General features: G+C 39.0%; 1 protein-coding gene across 1 annotated transcript; it reads right to left on the bottom strand.

The window, feature by feature from the left end:
- Positions 1–691: 691 nt before the first annotated feature.
- Positions 692–4,014, bottom strand: LOC104215672 (transport inhibitor response 1-like protein). Its single transcript, XM_009765528.2, has 3 exons — positions 3,152–4,014; positions 2,285–2,783; positions 692–2,189 (listed from the first exon to the last, which is right to left on the bottom strand). The coding sequence occupies exons 1-3, from the start codon at positions 3,757–3,759 to the stop codon at positions 1,425–1,427; spliced, it is 1,872 nt and encodes a 623-aa protein (XP_009763830.1). The 5' UTR covers positions 3,760–4,014; the 3' UTR covers positions 692–1,424.
- Positions 4,015–20,878: the final 16,864 nt, after the last annotated feature.

Here is a 20,878-nt window from a genome sequence, read left to right as displayed (position 1 = left end):
TTCCCATCACTCATTCAATTTGCATACTCAGACCCCACTTTGATAAAATAGGGTTTTGCTTTTTTACCATATACCTGACACAGGAAATATCAAGACAGAAGGCAGATTTCTCCTCATTATTACATACCAGTCACATACAGAAGAAACAATATACATACACAAATAGAACCATTTGAGTTGCTCCTCCTTGAAAATCAAATAAAGGGGTTGTGACAAATCATCAAAGCAATCCATTGGTGATTTGGTCCCACTTTGAATTCTACTCAATACAGATCAAGAATGCAGCAGCCTCCAACAGTATACAGATAATATAGCAGGCTCCTCAAGACTCTTATCCAAAAGAATCAGATTTTGTTCAATGAATTATCATAAAAGGTGAATATAAGGGATGTGCTGTGCTGTACTATCCTTTCCCACTACAGAGACTCCTCCAGAGAAAATAGATGAGAAAAATAAGGGCCATTCATAAGCTGGAAAGATAGAAAGGATAAGACTGGTACATGGATCCCACACACACACACACAGTGACAAACTATGAGGGGGGAGAGTGAGTGTGCGAAGGAGAAGGGGGAGAGGGGGGTCCTGCAATTTGTACTTGCACAATGCTTTCCATACATCATTTATGGGTCTCACTATCAAAGCTGATCATTCCACATAAAGAAAAGGCAAAGACAAAGCTCACACTAGCATCTGGTCCATGCATATTTGGCATTTATTACCCATCTCTCACCATTTCTTCTAACAATAACAATAATAAATTCAACAGTCAGGTGCTAAGAACAACACAATCTGGAAAGAACAAATATTTCTAGAAAGCGAGATGGAGAGATCCAACTGCTGTATCCTTCCTGAGCATTAGGCTATCACCAACTAAAAAAGCTTCAAGTCTAAACTAACAATGAAACAAAAATAAAGTAGAGGCCCAGTTGTATGAAAAGATACTACTTGATGATCCAATAACTCGAGCATGCAGTTGTATTTCCATGTGTGTCGATTCTGAATCCCCCCATTCTCCAACGAGCTATTTAGAAGTCTCATTGAGCTGCAATGTGATCCTGCCAGCACACGATTTGGAACATCTCCACTTGCTAAATTGAAAGGCCCCATGAATATGAAGTAAAAGAAAATGAAAAGAAAAGATTACTGGTACAACATTTGTCTTCACGATCGCTGCGCTGGAAAAACCAATCTCTGTACTGAACCATATACATTGAACTCCATGTAGACCAGCAGTGAATATAGTATAGATTGCTCACCTCCTTTGCAAGTGGTGCACCATTTGTTTGCTCAAGAAGGAGACTTGCACCTTCTTATGGGTTGCAGCAGACTTCCGGAGAGCATCTCTTCCCAAGAAAATAGTTAAATCATTTCTTAAAGGCCCCAATCAATTACTGCATAAAATTCCGATCTTCCTTCTAAAAACGTCATAGTATTTGCACAAATGGTGGTGCATCAGCCCTTGGCCCATCAAGAGACCGGTACATGTACAATGTATTGACGTACTCACCATTCTCACTCTCTTCCTCATCTTCCCAACCAATCACTTCCACTACTAGGCGGGGCATTTGTCGAGCAATCTCCTGACAACCTTGTAGAGTTGCTCTACAAGATGACAACCAAAGGAACCTCATGTTGTGATAGTGGTGTAAGCCAGAACGCAAAGCCAAATCTCCAAACGGGCAATCCCTGATCTCTAGCTTCTGCAACTTAGGGCAGCCCTCAAGCACATACTTCAGAGCCAAGTCGCTATTCCCAGCAAAAGCAACAGACAAGGTTCGGACCAATTTTCCATATTGTCCAATATAACTAAAAGCCTTGTCAGTCAATAGACCAGATACAGCGAGTCTAGTAAGCTTCTTACAGTTCTTGACAATAGCACCAAAGCCTTCATCCATTGGTTCGCCCGTAACATGGTCAGGCAAGTGTCGACCCATAATGCATAGTCGGAATACAACAAGGTCCGGGCAGTTCTTTGACATAGCTATAACAGCTGCATTTGTCATTCGTTGGCAGAAATATAAGATGGACTGAAGTTTCCTGCAACCCTCAGAAATTGCAAGAAGACCTACTTCAGAAACAGGGGCGTCTGCATCTTCCCGAGCTTCGATAGGGAAAACCCGAATCTCCCGCAGATCCTTACATGTCGCAGCAACTGCCTGGAGTCCTTCATCACATACAGAATCAAATACCTGAAAGATCAAAATTGAGCTTAATATAACAAATATTCAAAAGTACATATCTCTCCAAAAGAATATCATTATCATAGAAAATTAATACCACATACCCACAATACTTGGAGCTTATGGCAGCGGCTGATGACTGATTTGAATTGTTCAGTATTAATGTTGGCAGCATAGCTGAAATTAAGAGAGGTCAGGTTGCAACAAACTGGATAAATTGCAGGCAGATATTCAGGAGCAATTTCCCTGAAACCCGAGAGGCAGACAATGGATTTGCAGGCAGAAAAAGCAGATGCATAATCAGGGTCCTGTTCATCAATGAGTAGCGAGGGGCCAAATGAACCTGTTCCCAAATTGGTAAGCTGTGGAGCTCGAATCATCAACCGATACAGCTGCGTAATAGAAACAAACCGATTCAACCTCAGCCTCTTCAAACTAGGCGACCTGATAACTAGCCTCTCCAATGCCTCAAAATCAATAGGGCATTCAACACAATCAAAGGTCAAAGACTCCAAACACGTCTTGTTCTCAGGGAAGAAGGAAATCCAGTCCACTTCATCGTCCGACACCTCAGACTCTATCAGATCAAGAACTCTAATTTGCCTGCAGTTAGTAATAAACCTTTCATCATCCACAATAAAATCAATCACACAACTAGCACTATATTTCACTAACTGCAAACTCACAAATCCAATACAACAAACACTAGTGTCAAACTCAAAAATCAAAACTTTAATGCTAGTCTCCTCAAGAAATACCCTTAACTTTCAAATGCAGAAACTAAACAGTTAACGATAACCCAATTAACATCATTAATCCAAACACCAGCTCATATGAAGCACAACTCCAAATAAAATAAATATATCTACAATAATTAAACTGCAAACTTTCAATTACATTAAAAATCAAAACTTTACCCAAAAAAGGGGTTTGCGAAGAAACAGATCTAATCCCAATAAAAGTATACTAACCTGCAATCACGGGCTATAATAGCAAGACCACTAGTCCCAAAACCATCACAACAGACAAGAACAAGCTCTTTGAAATGGGGGAAACAACGGGCCAACAAAGACAGATCATCATCAGTTATGGACATGCGTTTCAGGTACAGCTTCTCAAGCCCGCGATAAGCTTCACCCAAAACAGAAGCCCAAGGAGCAAAGTGGGCCCCCCAATCTGGAGGAAGCAAACTGAAATCAGCAAACCTAGGTTTCCCTTTAATGGCCACAGAGGTCACCCTTTTGAAACGGGCCGTAACTCGTCCCGGCGAAACAGCATAACAGTTGCCGATATAGACTTCGGATCTGGTTAGGGCCTCGGCCCGATACCAAGATTTGCTGACGAGGGATGCTGCGTTACGGTCACGGCGATCAGTGAGGAAACAGAGAACGTTTTCTAGCACATTTTCAAGAACTTGATCTGGGTGTGGTGAAAAGTGAAAAATCCCTCCTCCTCCGCCGCCGGCGACGGAGCCATCGGTGACGGCGCAACAGTTGCGGGATTTTGCTGCGCCGCCGGAGAGATCTGAAGGACAAGGTGGACGCTCCTCATCTTCAGACATCTCTTCACTACTACTCATGTGGGGGTGTGGGTGGGTTTTGAGGGGTTAGATTTATGGGAAGTGTTTCTTCTGAAATCTGAATGAATAATAATTTCTTTATACACAAAAAGAAAATAATAAACCCCCACCCTTGAAGAAATAAAATATATTTTTTCAGATCCAGGAATGGTTGAAGAAGATGAAAAAGAAAGGGTTTTTCTTTTGTTTTTGGTTAGTGATGGTAAGCAAGATTTTTAGAACAGATGGGGTTTTGGGGGGTGGGTGGGGTGGAGATGAAGTGAAAAGAGTGAAGTACTCTTATGTGACTATGTAATGGTGGTGTTGGCCGGGGGGGGGGGGCATTGGGATTCTCCAATGGCTTTTGTAAAATGCTAAGCCTGCAAAATCCAATGCCTCTCCACACATTTGCCACTTACATTATTTGAGGGGAGGCTTTTCTTTAAGCCATGCTTTTGTCTTTTTCTTTTGCTACATTTCTTTTGGATTTGTTGTTTTCTACTTGGTGTTTTGTTTTTAGAAAATTCATTTTTGAAAATAATTTTAGGAAAAGCTTTACGTTTGAAATAATTTTTGAAGAATATTCTTTACTTTTTGTAAAAATCACATGGCGTTCTGGATTTGATTTTAGTTGATTTCTAAAAACTAGTTTTGATAAAATTATGCATTTGATAAATTGTTTAATACTAGTAGTTATGTGTTTTAAAAAAAAATTATAAAACAAAAATTGCATTAAAAAATATGGAGATGCAATTTTTGGAATCCAATTTTTGTTTTATAAATCAAAAGGACCTGAGTTTTAGCTAACGTTTGGACATAGATTTGATTGAAACTCAAAAATATAAATTTTTAAATATGAGATGAAAAATAATTTTTGAAAATTGAAATCGTGTTTGAACATGATTTACTTGAAAAGAATTTGAAGTTTCGTTAGTTAAATACTTCAAAGCTACTCTAGAGCTGTTTTTAGGTTTTGAAATTTTTGTTTTTAAAATCTGCTAAAAATAGTTAAAATGTGAAAACAAAATTTTAAAAAATCCAAATTTTCGGGCAAATTGGATGGTTGATTTTTGAACTACTTTGATTTCATCTTCGTGAATCAGAGTAATTTTAAACCAAACAGCTCTCTTTGGCTTTTAAAACATTTTTTTTCCAAGTAGATGTCTTATTCATCTGTTGTATACATGTGAGGGGTTAATGCCAAGATTTGTTGGGTGACAACCCCCCCCCCCCCCCCTCTTTTTTTTAGGAGGAACCCCTTGTCTTTTGGCTATTTGCCTTTAGGGCCACTCTGGTCTTGTCATATTCAAAGATGAAGTACTTGTAGTAGTTTTCGTGAGAGAGTTAAATTCAAAATGTAGAATAGTCAATAGTCAATAAAAATAAATTTGTGCTTTGGAAAATTATCCTAATCCTAAATAGTACTAATATATGTCTTTCTCTATTGAATTTTACATTTCTTCTTTAATTTTTTGTAACTATCAAATTTTACTCCTTCAGTTTCACTTTAAATGATACATTTTCTTTATTAATTTATTCCAAAAAGAATGATACATTTCTTTATTTGGAAATAATTTTACTTTACAATTTTTATATTATCCATTTTATCCTTAATGAGAAATCTTTATAATTACAAAAATGTCATGGCTCCACAAAACTTGCCCCTTAAACTTGTTGGGTTACATATTTTAGAAGTCTACATCATCTAAATTGAAACGAGAGAAATATTAATTATCAAAGCAAAACAATACAATTCAACAAAACTAACATTCTGCCCCTCATATCTACACTTCACATATTTAATTATCAATATATATTTTATAGTTTTGTACGCCAGCCATCTTGAGAAAGTCAGTACGCACGGTTTGGGCATTTCCAAACCTTGCATTATTTTTTTATACTAAAATAATGCAAATTAACTCCAACTCATTATATTATTTTTACACCAAAAAAGAATATTTCTTTTATATTCTTCATTCTTTTTTATATTATATTATTTTTTTATTTCATAAAACAAATCCTTTATTTTTTACTTTTTATATATTCATCCGATATAATTCATATTTCTTTCTTATACCCATTTAATAAAAAATTATTTTATACAATAAATTTTTAAATAATATAAATTATAAACAAATATTGTTCCATACATTATACATATTAATGGATAACTCAATTTAAAATGAAATCATTGATAAGATATAATTGAATAAGTATTATTATTATTTAATAAAAATTGTGTTATTTATTAACAACATATTATATTTTAGATTTGCACTTTTCGTTTGTTTGATGGTTATATATTTTTATATAATTATAACTTATAATAAAATTAATTTATACTTTTGTATAAAAATAATATATACGAAAATTATTTTATAAAAATTATACACCAAAATTAAGATGTAAAATTATTATTATAAAGATATTACATAAAAGTATAAGTAATTGCAAAATTTATATTATGTTAAATTAAAGGTGTTATATAATAAAAGATTGATGAATAGTAATGTCATTCATGAATAGTGTTACACCAAAATTTAGTGTAACACTATTCATACACCAAAATAGTGTAAGAAATGGTATTGGGTTGGAGTAACAAACACCAAATCTTATGCCAAAATAACATTTGACGTCAAAAATGGTGTTGGGTTGGAGATGGTCTTATGGTAATTACTTGGACAAACAATAATTTACTTGCAAAAAACAACGAATTATAATGACCTAAAGAATATAAAATTTATTAAAAGAAAATAAAATTTACTAAAAGAAAATAAATTGGAGGAAATCTTACCTAAGTGACAAAGTAAAATGTTTTCCTGCACTTTCTATTTTTATTTCTTTACCGGTGAGATTTTCTTTCTAAAAACTTACTTTACGGAAAATTTTATTTTGTCTTTCATATAATTGATACTAGTTGTATGAGGTATCTTTTTTGTCTCATAGTTTTGTGAACCTAGATTTTTATGGATCAAAAAATGTAAGATTGGGGTCCACAAATTTGTGAGAAAAAAAGAAGTCTCACACAACTAATGTCAGTTGTGTGAAGTACACAATAAAACTTCTCCTTACTTCACCATGAATGTCTGCCTAGCCAAAGGGTGACCAAAAAAGAAAACGGAGGAGATAATAAAGTATATATTTCAAACCTAAAAGGTTAAATTGGAGAATATTTTGATTAAAATGATGGCAATTGAAAAATACAAGCAATAAGATATCAAGCATCAATTTACAGAGGTGACTAGGTTGGAGAAGCAACCAAGAACAAAGATAAAGGAGGGAAAACATAGGAAGACTGTAGTATTGAAAATAGTCGGTTGCAATTGTATGATCCAAAAAGTCGATCTTGATTTTTATACAGTTAGATTTATAGATAAATAAGGTCAATCATAATCAATGTCAATATTCAATAATGGATCTAACACTTTTTAGGCGAATATTTAATGTATATTACTCCCTCCGTTTCAATTTATGTGAACCTGTTTGATTGAGCACGGAGTTTAAGTAAAAAATGAAGACTTTGGGAATTTGTGGTCCTAAACAAGTTCAAATGGGGCCCAGAGTATTTGTGTGGTTATAAAAGCTTCTCATTAAGGGTAAAGTTGTAACTTTAAGCTAAATTGTTACCAAATTTAGAAAGGGTTCATTCTTTTTGGAACGGACCAAAAAGGAAATAAGTTCACATAAACTGGAATAGAGGGAGTACTAGATAAGACTATATTGGATTAATGATAGAGTAATAAAGACTCATAAATATAAAAAGTAACAATGAATGATAATAAATGGCTTTTGAATAGTAAATAAAACAAGGATCACCAGACAAGGGTGAAATCTTCAGATACGCTTTCTAACAATGATGGATGATGACAAGCTATTGTATAATCCGATTCATCTTGGATCAGGAGAGAAGGGTAAAAAAAGAAGTATAAAGTTAAGCCTTATTTCTATTCAATAAAGTCAGAATTTTATATAGAGAATGTTGATGATATTCTTACAAAAGGTTTCAATCCCCATTTTTGAATTACATCTCTACTTATTTATAAGGATACATGGCCACAAAACCCTAGATAGTACAGCAAAAAGGAATATACACCAGAATATTCTCTAGGGAACCTAAATTCTAAAACTGGTCATCACTTCATATCGAAGGCAGATGCTCATCCTCGTCTTCTGTTAAACCATCTTGACCTCGACAACGATTTATCTTCCTCACCTGACTTCGACCTTTTAGGGTCAGGTTGACACGTCACGGCCTTCAAGGCTTTATCATCATTGACCGGGTCAAACTCCTAAAATGAAGTTTTCGCCCATACAGTTGGTCCCTCTGATTGTCGAGGTCGTCCTCATGGATGGTATTGATAAGTGGATGATAGTGGTCGTGGCCATCATAAGAGGCGGATGACGTAGTATTTTGAGAGTCACATATTTTGGACTCTTGTTGTCTTAATTTTCCCGGGAGACCTTTGGAGAGAGTCTGGCATGGATGAGACATGATGTCATTCGTCATGATGACGCCTGTTCTCGATACGTCGCGTTAGAACATGCGTGGCTTTTGGATTGGTTCTGCCGTTTCGATTGCAGCTTGCCATTATGGGTGAGCCGTTTCAAATTTGAGGTTCCTCCTTTATAAAGAGGGGTAATCACCATTATTTGAGTCTTACCTTCACTTTGCTGCTAGAATTGCCTTTGATTTCCCTGAGTTTTCTTTTCTTGCTTATCATTTAAAGTTTCTTCCCGTTTTCTCAACTCTTCCCTTCCTAAATTCCTTGAACTTCACAATCATGTCTAACTTGCCTTCTGATGTTCGTGGTGGAGAAGTTTCTGGTATGAATGAGGAGATTCCGGCAACCCACTGGCTATTGTGGCCTCCATTTGCAGAGGAGACGCCACCACCGCCATTGAAACAGAGGCTTTTCCCTCAGTAGAAGAAATTATTCCTCGCAACCCTAACATGAAACCAGACCTACAACGGCAGCCGGAGACAATGGCCGAGGTTTTCTGATCCTCTCTAATGGCCACGCATTTGGCGGAGTTCAAGGCTATGTACGACGTTCCTAACCAAGTGGAGCTCGTACCTACCGGTGATGATAAAATGTACACTCACCGTCTAGGGTACTGTGCTATTTTTTCCTACCCCTTTACTATTGGTTATTCATTTCTTCTTCCCTTTTTGTAGAGGATTTTATCGCTATTACCATCTTTATCCGGCTCAGCTCGTGCCCTTGGTCTACAAGGTAATGAAGATGCTATCCAAGTATGCCGAGCTTGCTGAATTTGAGGTCACTTTGCGACATTTGGTGCACATGTTCATGCCCATTTTCTATCGGGGCACGATGTTGAACATTCAACATCGTGGAAGCAAATCCCTGGTCATCAAGATGCTCGACAATTTTGGCTCGACTTTAACTTTGTCAAGATCGAGTCCGTCATAACTGACATTGTGGACTTTCCAAAAGCCTAGAACCGTGCCCATAAGTGTTTTCGCTTATCTTTTTTTTTGCGTAGTCATGCACGTTGACTTCATGAGTTAATTCTTCTTGTTTTGTGGCTACTGCTTAGAGTCTTAAGTTGGTGGTGCACCTCACCGACTGGGTCAGGCGGATCCTCCCTTCTACTATGGGAATCCAAGATTGGTCCAACTTTTGGCAGAAGTATAAACCGACTTCCCTCTCGAAAAGTAATATTGGTACGTTGTTTTCAAATAGAATTGTACTTGGTTTCACTTGTTCAATTACATTTGTTTTTGTGTCCCATTCCAGGCTCTGCCAAAGAGACCGTCAAGAGTAACTTAGTACCAACACCTTCTTTCATGAGAAAGAGAGGTGTTGCCTCCTCTGCACCTGCCTCTGGTTCGACCATTGCGATAGATTTCCCTTCGGTTCCTTCCTAAGTTGAAGATGAAGAGATTTCTCAGCATGACATGGACTTGGGTCCTCGAAAGAGAAAAATCGTTGATGGGGAAGATGGTATACCAGTGGCAGTCGACTTATCTGAAGTCTCCCCCGACATCGAGGTGTAAAATGTGATGACAGCCTGGGTCGAATGAGGTTCTGGGGCGGTCCCAAATGTACCTCAATTGGAGGAAGCCGACGTTGCGGCTTCTCTACGGCCTGAGGGGAATGAGGTCGCCATGGGGCCCCCAAATGAAGATACCATACTTCTTGGGCGAGAGGAAGGTTTGTCTGTTGACTTGGCTCAAGAGACTTCCCCTGCTGATTGAGAGCGTGCTGAGAGATAAAAGGGGAAGAAGGTTTACCAAAAACGTGGACGAAGTATGAGGAGTTTCGAGGATGGTACAGGGAGGCCGAGAGGCAGCTCCATGAAGGGGCCGATGTGTCTGCCCTGAGAGAGGATCTGAGACAGAAAGACGAAGAGTTGCTCGCGTATGTGGAGCATCTCATCGCTCTTGAAGGAGCATTAAAGAGAAAGGATGAGGAGCTCCAACTGAGCAAGGGAGTAGAAGCTCTATGTGGCGACCTCCAGATTCAGGTAGACCAACTGCAAGATCAGCTAAATGAGCGCCAATTCGAAGTGGAAGGGCTCAGGGGGGAGGTTGCTAGAAGGCAACAGCTGATTGAGGAGGTAGAGTCTTCTCGGAGACATGCTCTAAAAAGGACTTATCTTTTTAAGTTGGCAAATTGGACCCTCCACGCTGATAGAGACAATGTTTGGCTGACGGCTGAAGTTAAAAAAAGTTCGGCTCAAGGAGAGGATCTGCGAGTTGGAGAAAGAGAATGTTGAGCTGCATGAGCGAATTTCTACTATGGAGGGCGAGAATGCTAAACTGCTCGAATGACCTTGCACTTCTCATCCCTCTTGAGTTTTCGCTATTCCACGGGAGTAGTACGAGGAGTGGATCCTTGCCAAGGCTCGAGTAGAGGTGGTCCGAGAGTTGGGTCAGACAGGCTTCGTCTTTGAGACGGCCTTGGAGGAGGCCAGAGTTAAAGCTCGTGAAGCTCGGTTGGCCTATGGTTACGACCCCGACACGCCTCAGCCTGATGTAGAGTGTGACAAAGAAAGAGGCCTCCCTGAGCTTGAGGACAACGCCCGGTACAACTCTGCTTACGGTCAAAGCGGGGGTGAAAAGGGTGAAGATGTTGTTCAGACATTTGGTCCCTTCTGCTCTGAAGCCGAGCACCAGACTCTCGGGAAATTGAGTGACAACACTCTTTCCAGGAGCATCATCGATCTTGCTATCAAGGTAGGTCATTTCCTTTCTTTCTCTTCTTTTGCTTTGGCTCGTTTTGATCGTTACTTTACTTACTTTTTTATGTGCAGACCGTTATCTTGGAGATTGAGAGAATGCTGAGAAAGAAAAGGGGAAGAAGGTTTACCAAAAAATGTGGACGAAGTATGAGAAGTTCCAAGGACAGTACATGGAGGCCGAGAGGCGGCTCCGTGAAGGGGACGATGTGCCTGCCCTGAGAGAGGAACTGATACAGAAAGACGAAGAGTTGCTCGCATCTATGGAGTAGCTCATCACTCTTGAAGGACCGTTAAAGAGAAAGGATAATGCTCCAGCCGAGCAGGGAAGTAGAAGCTCCATATGTCGATATCCCACCTGCTTCGCCTCAACCTAACATTTCTTTATACCCTTCCACCGTCATAAATATCACGCAATCACTTAATCCTCCTGAGTCTGAACACATAACACAATATGAAGATCTACTTCACTCCTCAACTAAACTACATGAGAGGTCCTTCAGCACCCCCATAGCTCGAGGCCATACGCCAACTCAAGATAGAAGTCAAACACCCAATAGTCCTTGCTACATCTCCAGCAAACTCTTCTTGTCACATTCGAACAATCTAAACACATCTCGCAATCAAATCATACTTACCCCATAGTCATCCAGTCACAAATCCCACCAATAAGGACACAAACGGACATATAAGTCCGAAATGCATGTGCTCACACAATCGAAATCTCAGTACTCAAGCCACAGACAAAACCCGGCCTCAAGTCCTCCAAACCGGCCCATCATCAACATGCCAAAATCACATCTCGCACCTCAACCACAGAACTCACAAGCCATCGAGGCATAGCTGATACCAAGCACTCAAGTGCGCATACGAATGTGTGGAAGGAATTCAAAGGGTTACACTTCAAGCTGAATCAATGTCGCACGATAAGAATTCAAGAATGTGAAGTTTCCTAAAGGTTCTATAGCCTCTCAAAGATAAGTACAGACGTCTCTGTACCGATCCGCAAGACTCTACTAAACCCGCTCATGACCCGTGAGACCTATGTAACCTAGGCTTTGATACTAACTTGTCACGACCCAAACCTAACCCGTCGTGATGGCGCCTATCGTGGAACTAGGCCAGCCTCAACTCAATGAAAAACCAACCACAATGCTTAAATTTAGGATATTTGCGGAAGATTACTTTTATCATTTAAGCAAATAGACTGTTCATAACATAAGCAAAATCCATAACACGATTCAACCAACCCAAAACTAGGGTGTCACGAAGTACACGAGCGTCTAGAGAAATAACATAGTCTACTACAATATTTACTAAATACAACCGAAACACAACTAGAATAGAGAAAGAGGGTCAAGATTTGCAAATGCCATACAGATACCTCAACAATCCCCCAAGCCTGCAACTTCGATCAGTGGCTGCCACTGGGACTGAAAGTACCTAGATCTGCATACAAGGTGCATGGGGTAACGTGAGTACACCAACTCAGCAAGTAACAACTCCAACCTATGGACTGATAGGTAGTGACGAACTCAACCTCATCAAAGATAACATAAATAACGTTCAGAAACGTAAGCATGCTTTCAGTTAAATAAACAACTCGAACAGTAAAACAGAACAGGTATGAACAAGGTAAAGAAGTGTAACTCTGCTACCTCTACATGCCAATGCACATGCTGTATGAAATGCACCATGCTGAGTGCCTCATGTGCCCACAAACTCAAATGATCGTCCACTCAGTACTGTATATGGATCATACGGCCCAGGGAAGATCCATCCCGGAATATATATACATCTCTAACAGCATTCACTCAGTACTGAGGTAGGCCAATCCAGCCTATGGAGAAGATCCATCTCCAGATAATAATAATAACAACCTCACAACCATTTGATACTGTATATGGCTCATAAGGCCTAGGGAAGATCCATCCCGGAATATATACACATCATAGACCATCAGTCTCCAATACGGAGGAACAGGCTAATCCAGCCTCATGGAGAAGCTCCATCTCCATACCAAGGGAAGATCCATCCCTGAATATAATCAACCGCGCCCACTGTGGGTGTGTAGACTTCGGAGGGGCTCCTACATCCCAAGCGCTATAACAAGCCAACAAAGGCATAATCAATAATCCGTTGCGGTTTGCAGCCCGACCCATAACTGTCACTTATAAACAGGCTCTCGGCCTCACTTAGTTATCACTCTCCAGTCTCTCCTACGGGCTCACAATGCCATGGAAACTAACCCGGAATAATGATATGATGTGCAAATAAATAACAGTTGAGACTGAGATGTGATATAAAATGCATGAACATGACTGAGTACAGAATATCAATGAAATCAGTGAGATGACAGCAAGAAATGACCACTAGGGGTCCCAACAGTATCGGCGTAAAGCCCTAGCATGATAACTAGCATAACTTACAGTCAATTTACTTTATCACATGAAGAAACACAGATATCAACAAGATAAAATTACTAATCGATGCCATAGAATGAACCAGGTCACAATTCTCACGGTGCACGCCCACACGCCCATCACTTGGTATGTGCGTCACCTCAATACTATCATATAGCATATAGTTCGGGGTTTCGAACCCTCAGAACCAAGTTTTGAAGCGTTACTTACCTCTGACTAAGCAAACTCCAACTCCGCTATGCATTTGCCTTCCTAATCAAACTCAGGATGCTTTGAATCTAGCCACAAACAATTCGATACAATCAACACGAGCTAAATGAATCAATCCCATAAGAAAATGCTAAGATTAAGACCAAAAGTCAGAAAGTCAACTCTAAAGACGGGCCCCGGGCTCGTCTCAAAATCAGACGAAAGTCACAAAATCCGTCAACCCATTCAATTACGAGACTAACCATACTAGTTTCACTCAATTCCGACTTCGAATCAACTTTCAAATCTCAAAAGTTCATTTAATGAAGTTTCACAAATTTTCCCCCATTTTTATCCCAAATCTCTACTCAAATGATGAATCCAACATTATAATTATGTATTTTAGCCAAAGTTGAGTTAGAATCACTTACCCCGATGGTTTTCTTGAAAATCCCTCGAAAAATCGCCAAAGCCCAAGCTCTCTAGGTCAAAATATGAAAATAAAACCCTGAACCTCATATTTATAGTGCACTTCCCGGATCCCAAATTCACTGACCGCACAAAAACAAATGCCTCTGCGCCACTAACTCCGCTATCCGCATATTTTCCACCGTGGCCGCGAAAATTGCGGGCTCTTGCGGTCGCGCCTCCAATTTCGCTGTCCGCGCCAGCCTCCTCCACTGAGCGCGGAATTCTGCCGCCCTCGTGAATCCACACTGCTGACCACGAAACTCCACTGCGGTACGCGCTCCCAACTTTAGAGACCAACCTCTATACACCAGCAACATCTGCAGTTGGTTTTCAATAGTAATACCCATCTGATAACTACTCGAAACACACCCGAGTCGAATCTACAAATCACTAAAACACACACCAAACATCGAATCAAATCTCGGATTCAAATCTAAGAACTCCTGTTGGCCCAAGAACATGTGAAGTTTTGAAGAATGACAAATGAACTCAGTCATGGACCAGGTCCATCTTGTGAAACACAGTCATGATCAACCTATACATGTGAGGTGCACATGAATGAGATAAGTCATACTGATCAAGCAGCAATATCTCCTGATCTGATCGAAAAGGTTGCATATTGGATAAGAGGAGAAAGTCTCCTTATATGAAGAGAACACAATCCAGGATAAAGATAGTGTTGGAGTTTGAGATCTTCAAGGACTCAATTACGATAGAAGATCAACAATTGAGTCCCAATCAAACTCTGGTTACTAACCTATTAAATGACAGTGATTGTTCTCTTTTACAGGTATTGCACAAACGCAGAAGTTAAACTAAATTGAGAGCAAAAGAGCAAGGCAATTTTGCAAGCAATTTATGTGAGATTTGAGTGTGCACTCCTGAAGCTACTTGAACGAGATAGAAGAACCAATTCCATTGTGTCTTTCTTTTATTCTAGTTCAATTGTAGTAGGTGGTTTAAAGTTGTACCTTTCAGCTTTCAAAGAAGCAATTGTATTAGGTACTTAGAGTGTTCAAGTTATAGCTAACTTGAAGTTGTTGCAACAGTTGAGGCTGTGTGCCACAACGGGATTAGAGTTAATCCTTAGGTTTACAAAGAGTTTTGTAATTGCTGTTTTGGCTCAGTGATTTTAACAGAAGTTTGGGAAAATCCTACTGAGTAGTAGGTCGTGGTTTTTTCACCTTTTGAGCCAGGTGTTTTCCATGTAAAAATATCTCTATTCTTTATTTTATGTACTTATTATTCCGCAAATAGTAGTAGTTAGAACACCTAGAAGAACCCGGTTCTTCTAGAGCAAAAATTAGGTACCACACAAATCTCCCCCTTTTGTGTGGTATTGACGATTAGAACATCAATTGGTATCAGAGCGAGTTATCCTTGAAGAGGTTAATACCTTAGGAAAAGATCAAAATGAGTGCACCACCTGAGAACTGGGAAGGGCAATCCACTGCTAGGCCTCCACTTTTCAATAGTCAGTACTATTCTTGGTGGAAGAACATGATAAGGGATCACATCATAGGAGAAGACTATGAACTCTGGGACATAGTCACTGATGGTCCTCTAGCAACTACAAAGAAGAATGCTGATGGAGTGGATGTGCCAAAGACAAGAGCTGACTACACTGTTGAAGACTTGAAGAAATGGGAGAAGAATGCCAAGGCCAAGAAATGGCTTGTGTGTGGACTGAGTCTAGATGAGTACAGTAGAATTCAAAGCTATACCACTGTTAAGGAAATCTGGGACACTCTGCAAGTGGCTCATGAAGGAACACCTCAAGTGAAGAGGTCCAGAGGAACACTGCTGTATTCTCAATATGAGAATTTCACCATGAAGGAAGGAGAAACCATCCAAGAGACGTATACAAGGTTCACCACACTGATAAATAAACTTAAGTCTCTTGGAAGGATTATTCTTGAAGAAGACAAAGTTTAGAAGATTTTGACAAGGGTTCTTCTAGTCTCTTGGGAAAGCAAAATTACTGCCATTCAGGAATCAAAGAATATTGCTACCCTCAAGCTGGATGAACTAATTGGAAACCTCACTGCCTATGAACTGAGAAGGAAAACCATAAAAATGGATGCACCCAAGAAGGAAAGAAGTCTGCCTCTCAGAATTGCTGAAGGTTCAGATCTGGAGGATGATAAAATGGATATGATCACAAGAGATTTCAAAAAGTATCTGATGAGAGGAAAAGGTTCTTCAAGAGGTACAACCTTCAACAAACCAAAGGCTCCTATGAAACAAACCAATAAGGGTTGCTACAAATGTGGTAAGACTGATCACATGATCAAGAATTGTCCTCAATGGGAAATTGAGTGGAATAAGGAAAGGGATGAATGACGGAACATGAAAAAGGAACAGGCTCAACCAAAAAGGAACAAAGGATCAACAAAGGCTATGGTTGCTGCCTGGGGAGAAACATCAGATGAGGAATCAGAAGATGAAGCTGGAGATGAACAATCACTTATGGCCATCAGAGAATCAGATGATGAACAAGAGGTAAGTATTCTTCATCTCAAAGACAAGATTAAATTCCTGTCTAAAGAAAGGTTGTCTGAGCTACTGCTAGACTTCATTGATGAGTCTAAGATAATTAACAATGAGAAGGAAGATCTGTCTAGGGAATGTGTAATCCTAAAAGCCAAGTGCAAAAATCTAGAGTCTAGGGCTAATGAGAGTGAAAGTAAAAATGTTGAGTTGAAGAACTAGGTTCTTAAACTTGACACTAGTGTCCTAGAGCTTTGGTCTGAGAACTTAAAACTGAAACTAGGAACAGGAAAAAAAAAGCTGATCACACACATCTCACCCTAGAAGAAAACTTAGGAAAAATGAAGGGTGAGCTGTACAGGAAGGATGAGCAGATGAGAGCATTAAAAGAAGATCTAGGGAAGGTAAAACATGAACTAGACAGAACTTGCAAATGGAACAAGGCTTCTGATGCACTTTCCTGGCTACAAGAACATCATAGTAGCAACAAAAGAGGACTTGGCTATGGGACTCAAGCACCTAAATGGGATCCTAAAAGCAAGTACCTCACTCTTCCTGAGAACAAAATCTGCACACACTGTGGCAAGACTGACCATTACAAAAATGAATGTAATGCAAAAGAAAAGGCCAGTCAAAAGAACAAAACTTTTGTTCAAGAAAAAATAGGCTACTTGGGTGGGCTAAAAGAAATTTGATTTATCTCTTTGCCTATAGAAAGGGTTAGTTTGGGTTCCTAAGACTAACCCCCGATTTCTTTTTGCAGGTCCAAGTGAAGGGAAGTAGCCAAATATGGTACATGGATAGTGGCTGCTCAAAACATATGACTGGAAGCAAAAACCAGTTCCTTTCACTTGAGGACTTAAAAGGAGGTAATGTCTCCTTTGGAAATGGGAAGAAAGGTGAGATTATTGGGGTTGGAAAAATAGGAAAGACAGACTCTCACTCCATTGAGAATGTCTACTTGATAGATGGCTTGAAATATAGCCTGATCAGTGTGTTACAACTGTGTGACAGAGGTAACCTTGTAGCATTCACCTCTACCAAATGCTTTGTGATTAATCTTACCACTGACAAGATTGTTTTGCAGGGAAAAAGAGTTAACAATATTTACATTGTAGATTTGTCTACTCTCTCATAAAATGAACTTACCTGCCTAAGTGTGTTTCATAATGATCCCCTCCTGTGGCACAAAAGACTTGGTCATGCCAGTTTGAATCAGCTAAGCAAATTAGTCTCTAAGGACTTGATGATAGGGTTACCTAACATCAAGTTCAAGGAAGACAAAGTTTGTGAGGCCTGTGCAAGGGGGAAGCAGGTAAGATCATCCTTCAAAAGCAAGAAAATGGTAAGCACAACCAAGTCGTTGGAACTGGTCTATATGGATCTCTGTGGTCCAATGAGAACTATGAGCAGAGGTGGAAAGAAATATGTAATGGTACTTGTTGATGATTATTCTAGATTTACCTGGGTACTATTTCTAACATCTAAAGATGAAGCATTTGACATCCTTACTGCTTTTGTTAGAAAAATCCAGAAACAATTAGGAAATCAACTTGCATCCATTAGGTCTGATCATGGAACTGAATTTGAAAATGCTAAGTTTGCTAAATTCTATGATGAAAATGGTATAGATCATACTTCTCTGCCCCTAGGACTCCTCAACAAAATAGAGTAGTTGAAAGAAAGAACAAGACTCTTGAAGACATGGCTAGGACTATGCTTCTTTTTAGTAAACTGCCCCATAGCTTCTGGGCAGAGGCTGTAAACATTGCATATTATATTATCAATAGATGCATGACTAGACCTCTTGTAGAGGAGACTCCCTATGAGTTACTTAAAGGGAGAAAACCAAATATATCACATCTTAGGGAATTTGGATGCAAGTGCTTTATGCACAATAATGGAAAAGACTCCTTAGGTAAGTTTGACCCCAGAAGTGATGAGGGAGTATTCTTGGAATATTCTTCACATAGAAAAGTATATAAAGTATTCAATAAAAGAACTTTGTGTGTAGAAGAAAGTGTGCATGTAGTATTTGATGAAACTAACATTCTTTCTGAGAGATAGGAACATGAAGATGAAACTATTAGATTGGTAAAGGATTTGACTGAAGCCTCAGCACAAGTCAAAGTGGCACCAAAAGAAGGAACATGTGATGGAACAGGTTCTTCCATTCAGGGCAACCTGACAGGGGAACTAGTTAAAGAGGAATTGAAATAAATTCCCTAAAAGAACGTGTTCATGACCATGTTCCTCAACAACAGAACATGGGAGAAGCATCTAGTAGAAACCAGTTGGTTATGAAACCTCACAAGTATCAAAGTTCTCATCGTATTGATAACATTATCACTGATCCAACATCTGGAGTCAAAACTAGAGCACAATTAAAAGAATCTGTGTGCTTTTGATGCCTTTTTATCTCTTATTGAACCTAAACATATTGTTGAGGCTTTACAGGATGCAGATTGGGTGAATGCAATGCAAGATGAACTCAATCAGTTTGAAAGGAGTCAAGTTTGGCATCTAGTTCCAAGACTCAAAGACAGATTAGTTATTGGTACAAAATGGGTCTTCAGAAACAAATTTGATGAAGATGGAACAGTTACAAGAAACAAGGCAAGACTGGTGGTCCAAGGTTACAACCAAGAGGAGGGTATAGATTATGATGAGACTTTTGCTCCAGTTGCAAGACTAGAGGCAATAAGACTCATCATAGCCTTTGCAGCACACATGGAATTCACTCTTCATTAGATGGATGTCAAAAGTGCCTTCCTAAATGGCTACCTGAAAGAAGAAGTATTTGTGAAACAACCTCCAGGGTTTGAGAGCAAGGAATGTCCTGAGCATGTGTACAAATTAGACAAGTCTCTCTATGGACTCAAGCAGGCTCCAAGAGCATGGTATGAACGACTGTCCGAATTTCTACTTGAACATGGCTACAAAAGAGGTAAAATTGATAGTACCTTATTCCTAAGAAAAAAAGGTAAGGATCTCCTTGTGGTACAAATATATGCTGATGACATAATCTTTGGGGCCACCACTGATAAGCTAAGTAAGGATTTTGCAAAACTAATGGGGAGTGAGTTTGAAATGAGCATGATGGGTGAGCTTAACTTCTTCTTAGGCTTACAGATCAAACAAAGTCCTAATGGAACCATGATCCATCAGGAGAAGTATGCAAAAGAACTTATCAAAAAGTTTAAAATGGAAGAATCAAAAGAAATACACACACCCATTGCAACTACCACTAAATTAGATATTGATGAACCTGGTTCATCAGTTGATCAAAAGTTGTATAGGAGTATGATTGGTTCACTCTTGTATCTTACTGCCAACAGACATGACATTATTTTTAGTGTAGGGCTTTGTGCTCATTTTCAGGCTAATCCTAAAGAGTCTCACTTGACTGTTGTCAAGAGGATACTAAGATATTTGAAAGGCACCACTAATCTCTGTTTTTGGTATCCTAAGGTAGTAATTTCAATCTAGTAGGATATGCTGATGCTGATTATGCAGGTTTCCTTGTGGATAGGAAAAGCACCTCAGGTATGGATCACTTTCTTGGTTCATGTCTTGTATCATGGGCCACTAAAAAGCAAAATTTAGTGGCCTTATCCACTGCTGAGGCTGAATATGTTGCTGCTGCATCTTGTTGTGCTCAATTGCTATGGATCAAACAACAGCTGGTAGATTTTGGAATTGACGTTGGTTGCATTCCTATATTTTGTGATAACACTAGTGCTATAAGTATGACAAAGAACCCTGTTCATCATAAGAGGACTAAGCACATAGATGTTAGACACCACTTCTTGAGAGATAACTATGAGAAATGATTGATCTCCATAGAATTTTGTGCTACTGATAAATAAATTGCTGACATCTTCACTAAAGCACTGAGTAGAGAAAACTTTGATAGGAACAGGTTGGAATTAGGGATGATTAAGATCACCTAATAGGTCCAGCTCAGAATGCACAATGAAAAAAAATTGAAAAATGAAAAAAAAATTTTGGCTAGGAATTCTAATTATGTGTAAATATCTACATTAATTCTTACTCACTTCATACTTTAATTAGTATATTCATGTGACATGTGTTAATATGCCTCACTGATCTCTTACAAAATTTTCTCTATTATGGCATTTGAGGCATGTTCAAGAGAGTTCTAAATGAAGAAACTGATTCATCAGTATGGGTTCATATGAAAGTTTAGGTATGTTTTCTATACTCTATACAATTAGAAAGATTAATAATTCAATCACGAGCAGAAGTCCTATACTTGTCAAATTCCTAGAAAAATTCTATCCGTTAGTATTGAACCAGTTCCGTCCATCTAGAACTCTAAACCGTAATATTTGCCTAATATC

Source organism: Nicotiana sylvestris, chromosome 4 (assembly GCF_000393655.2).
Source record: "Nicotiana sylvestris chromosome 4, ASM39365v2, whole genome shotgun sequence".
Taxonomy (NCBI): domain Eukaryota; kingdom Viridiplantae; phylum Streptophyta; class Magnoliopsida; order Solanales; family Solanaceae; genus Nicotiana; species Nicotiana sylvestris.
Note: the sequence above shows the minus strand (reverse complement) of the source record. Positions and strands in the feature narration are given on the sequence as shown.

Coding starts and splice junctions, on each gene's coding strand:
- LOC104215672 (XM_009765528.2), bottom strand. CDS start 3,759: ATGAGTAGTAGTGAAGAGATGTCTGAAGATGAGGAGCGTCCACCTTGT. Junction 2,784..3,151: donor ATTATAGCCCGTGATTGCAG/GTTAGTATACTT, acceptor TACTAACTGCAG/GCAAATTAGAGTTCTTGATC. Junction 2,190..2,284: donor ATAAGCTCCAAGTATTGTGG/GTATGTGGTATT, acceptor TTGATCTTTCAG/GTATTTGATTCTGTATGTGA.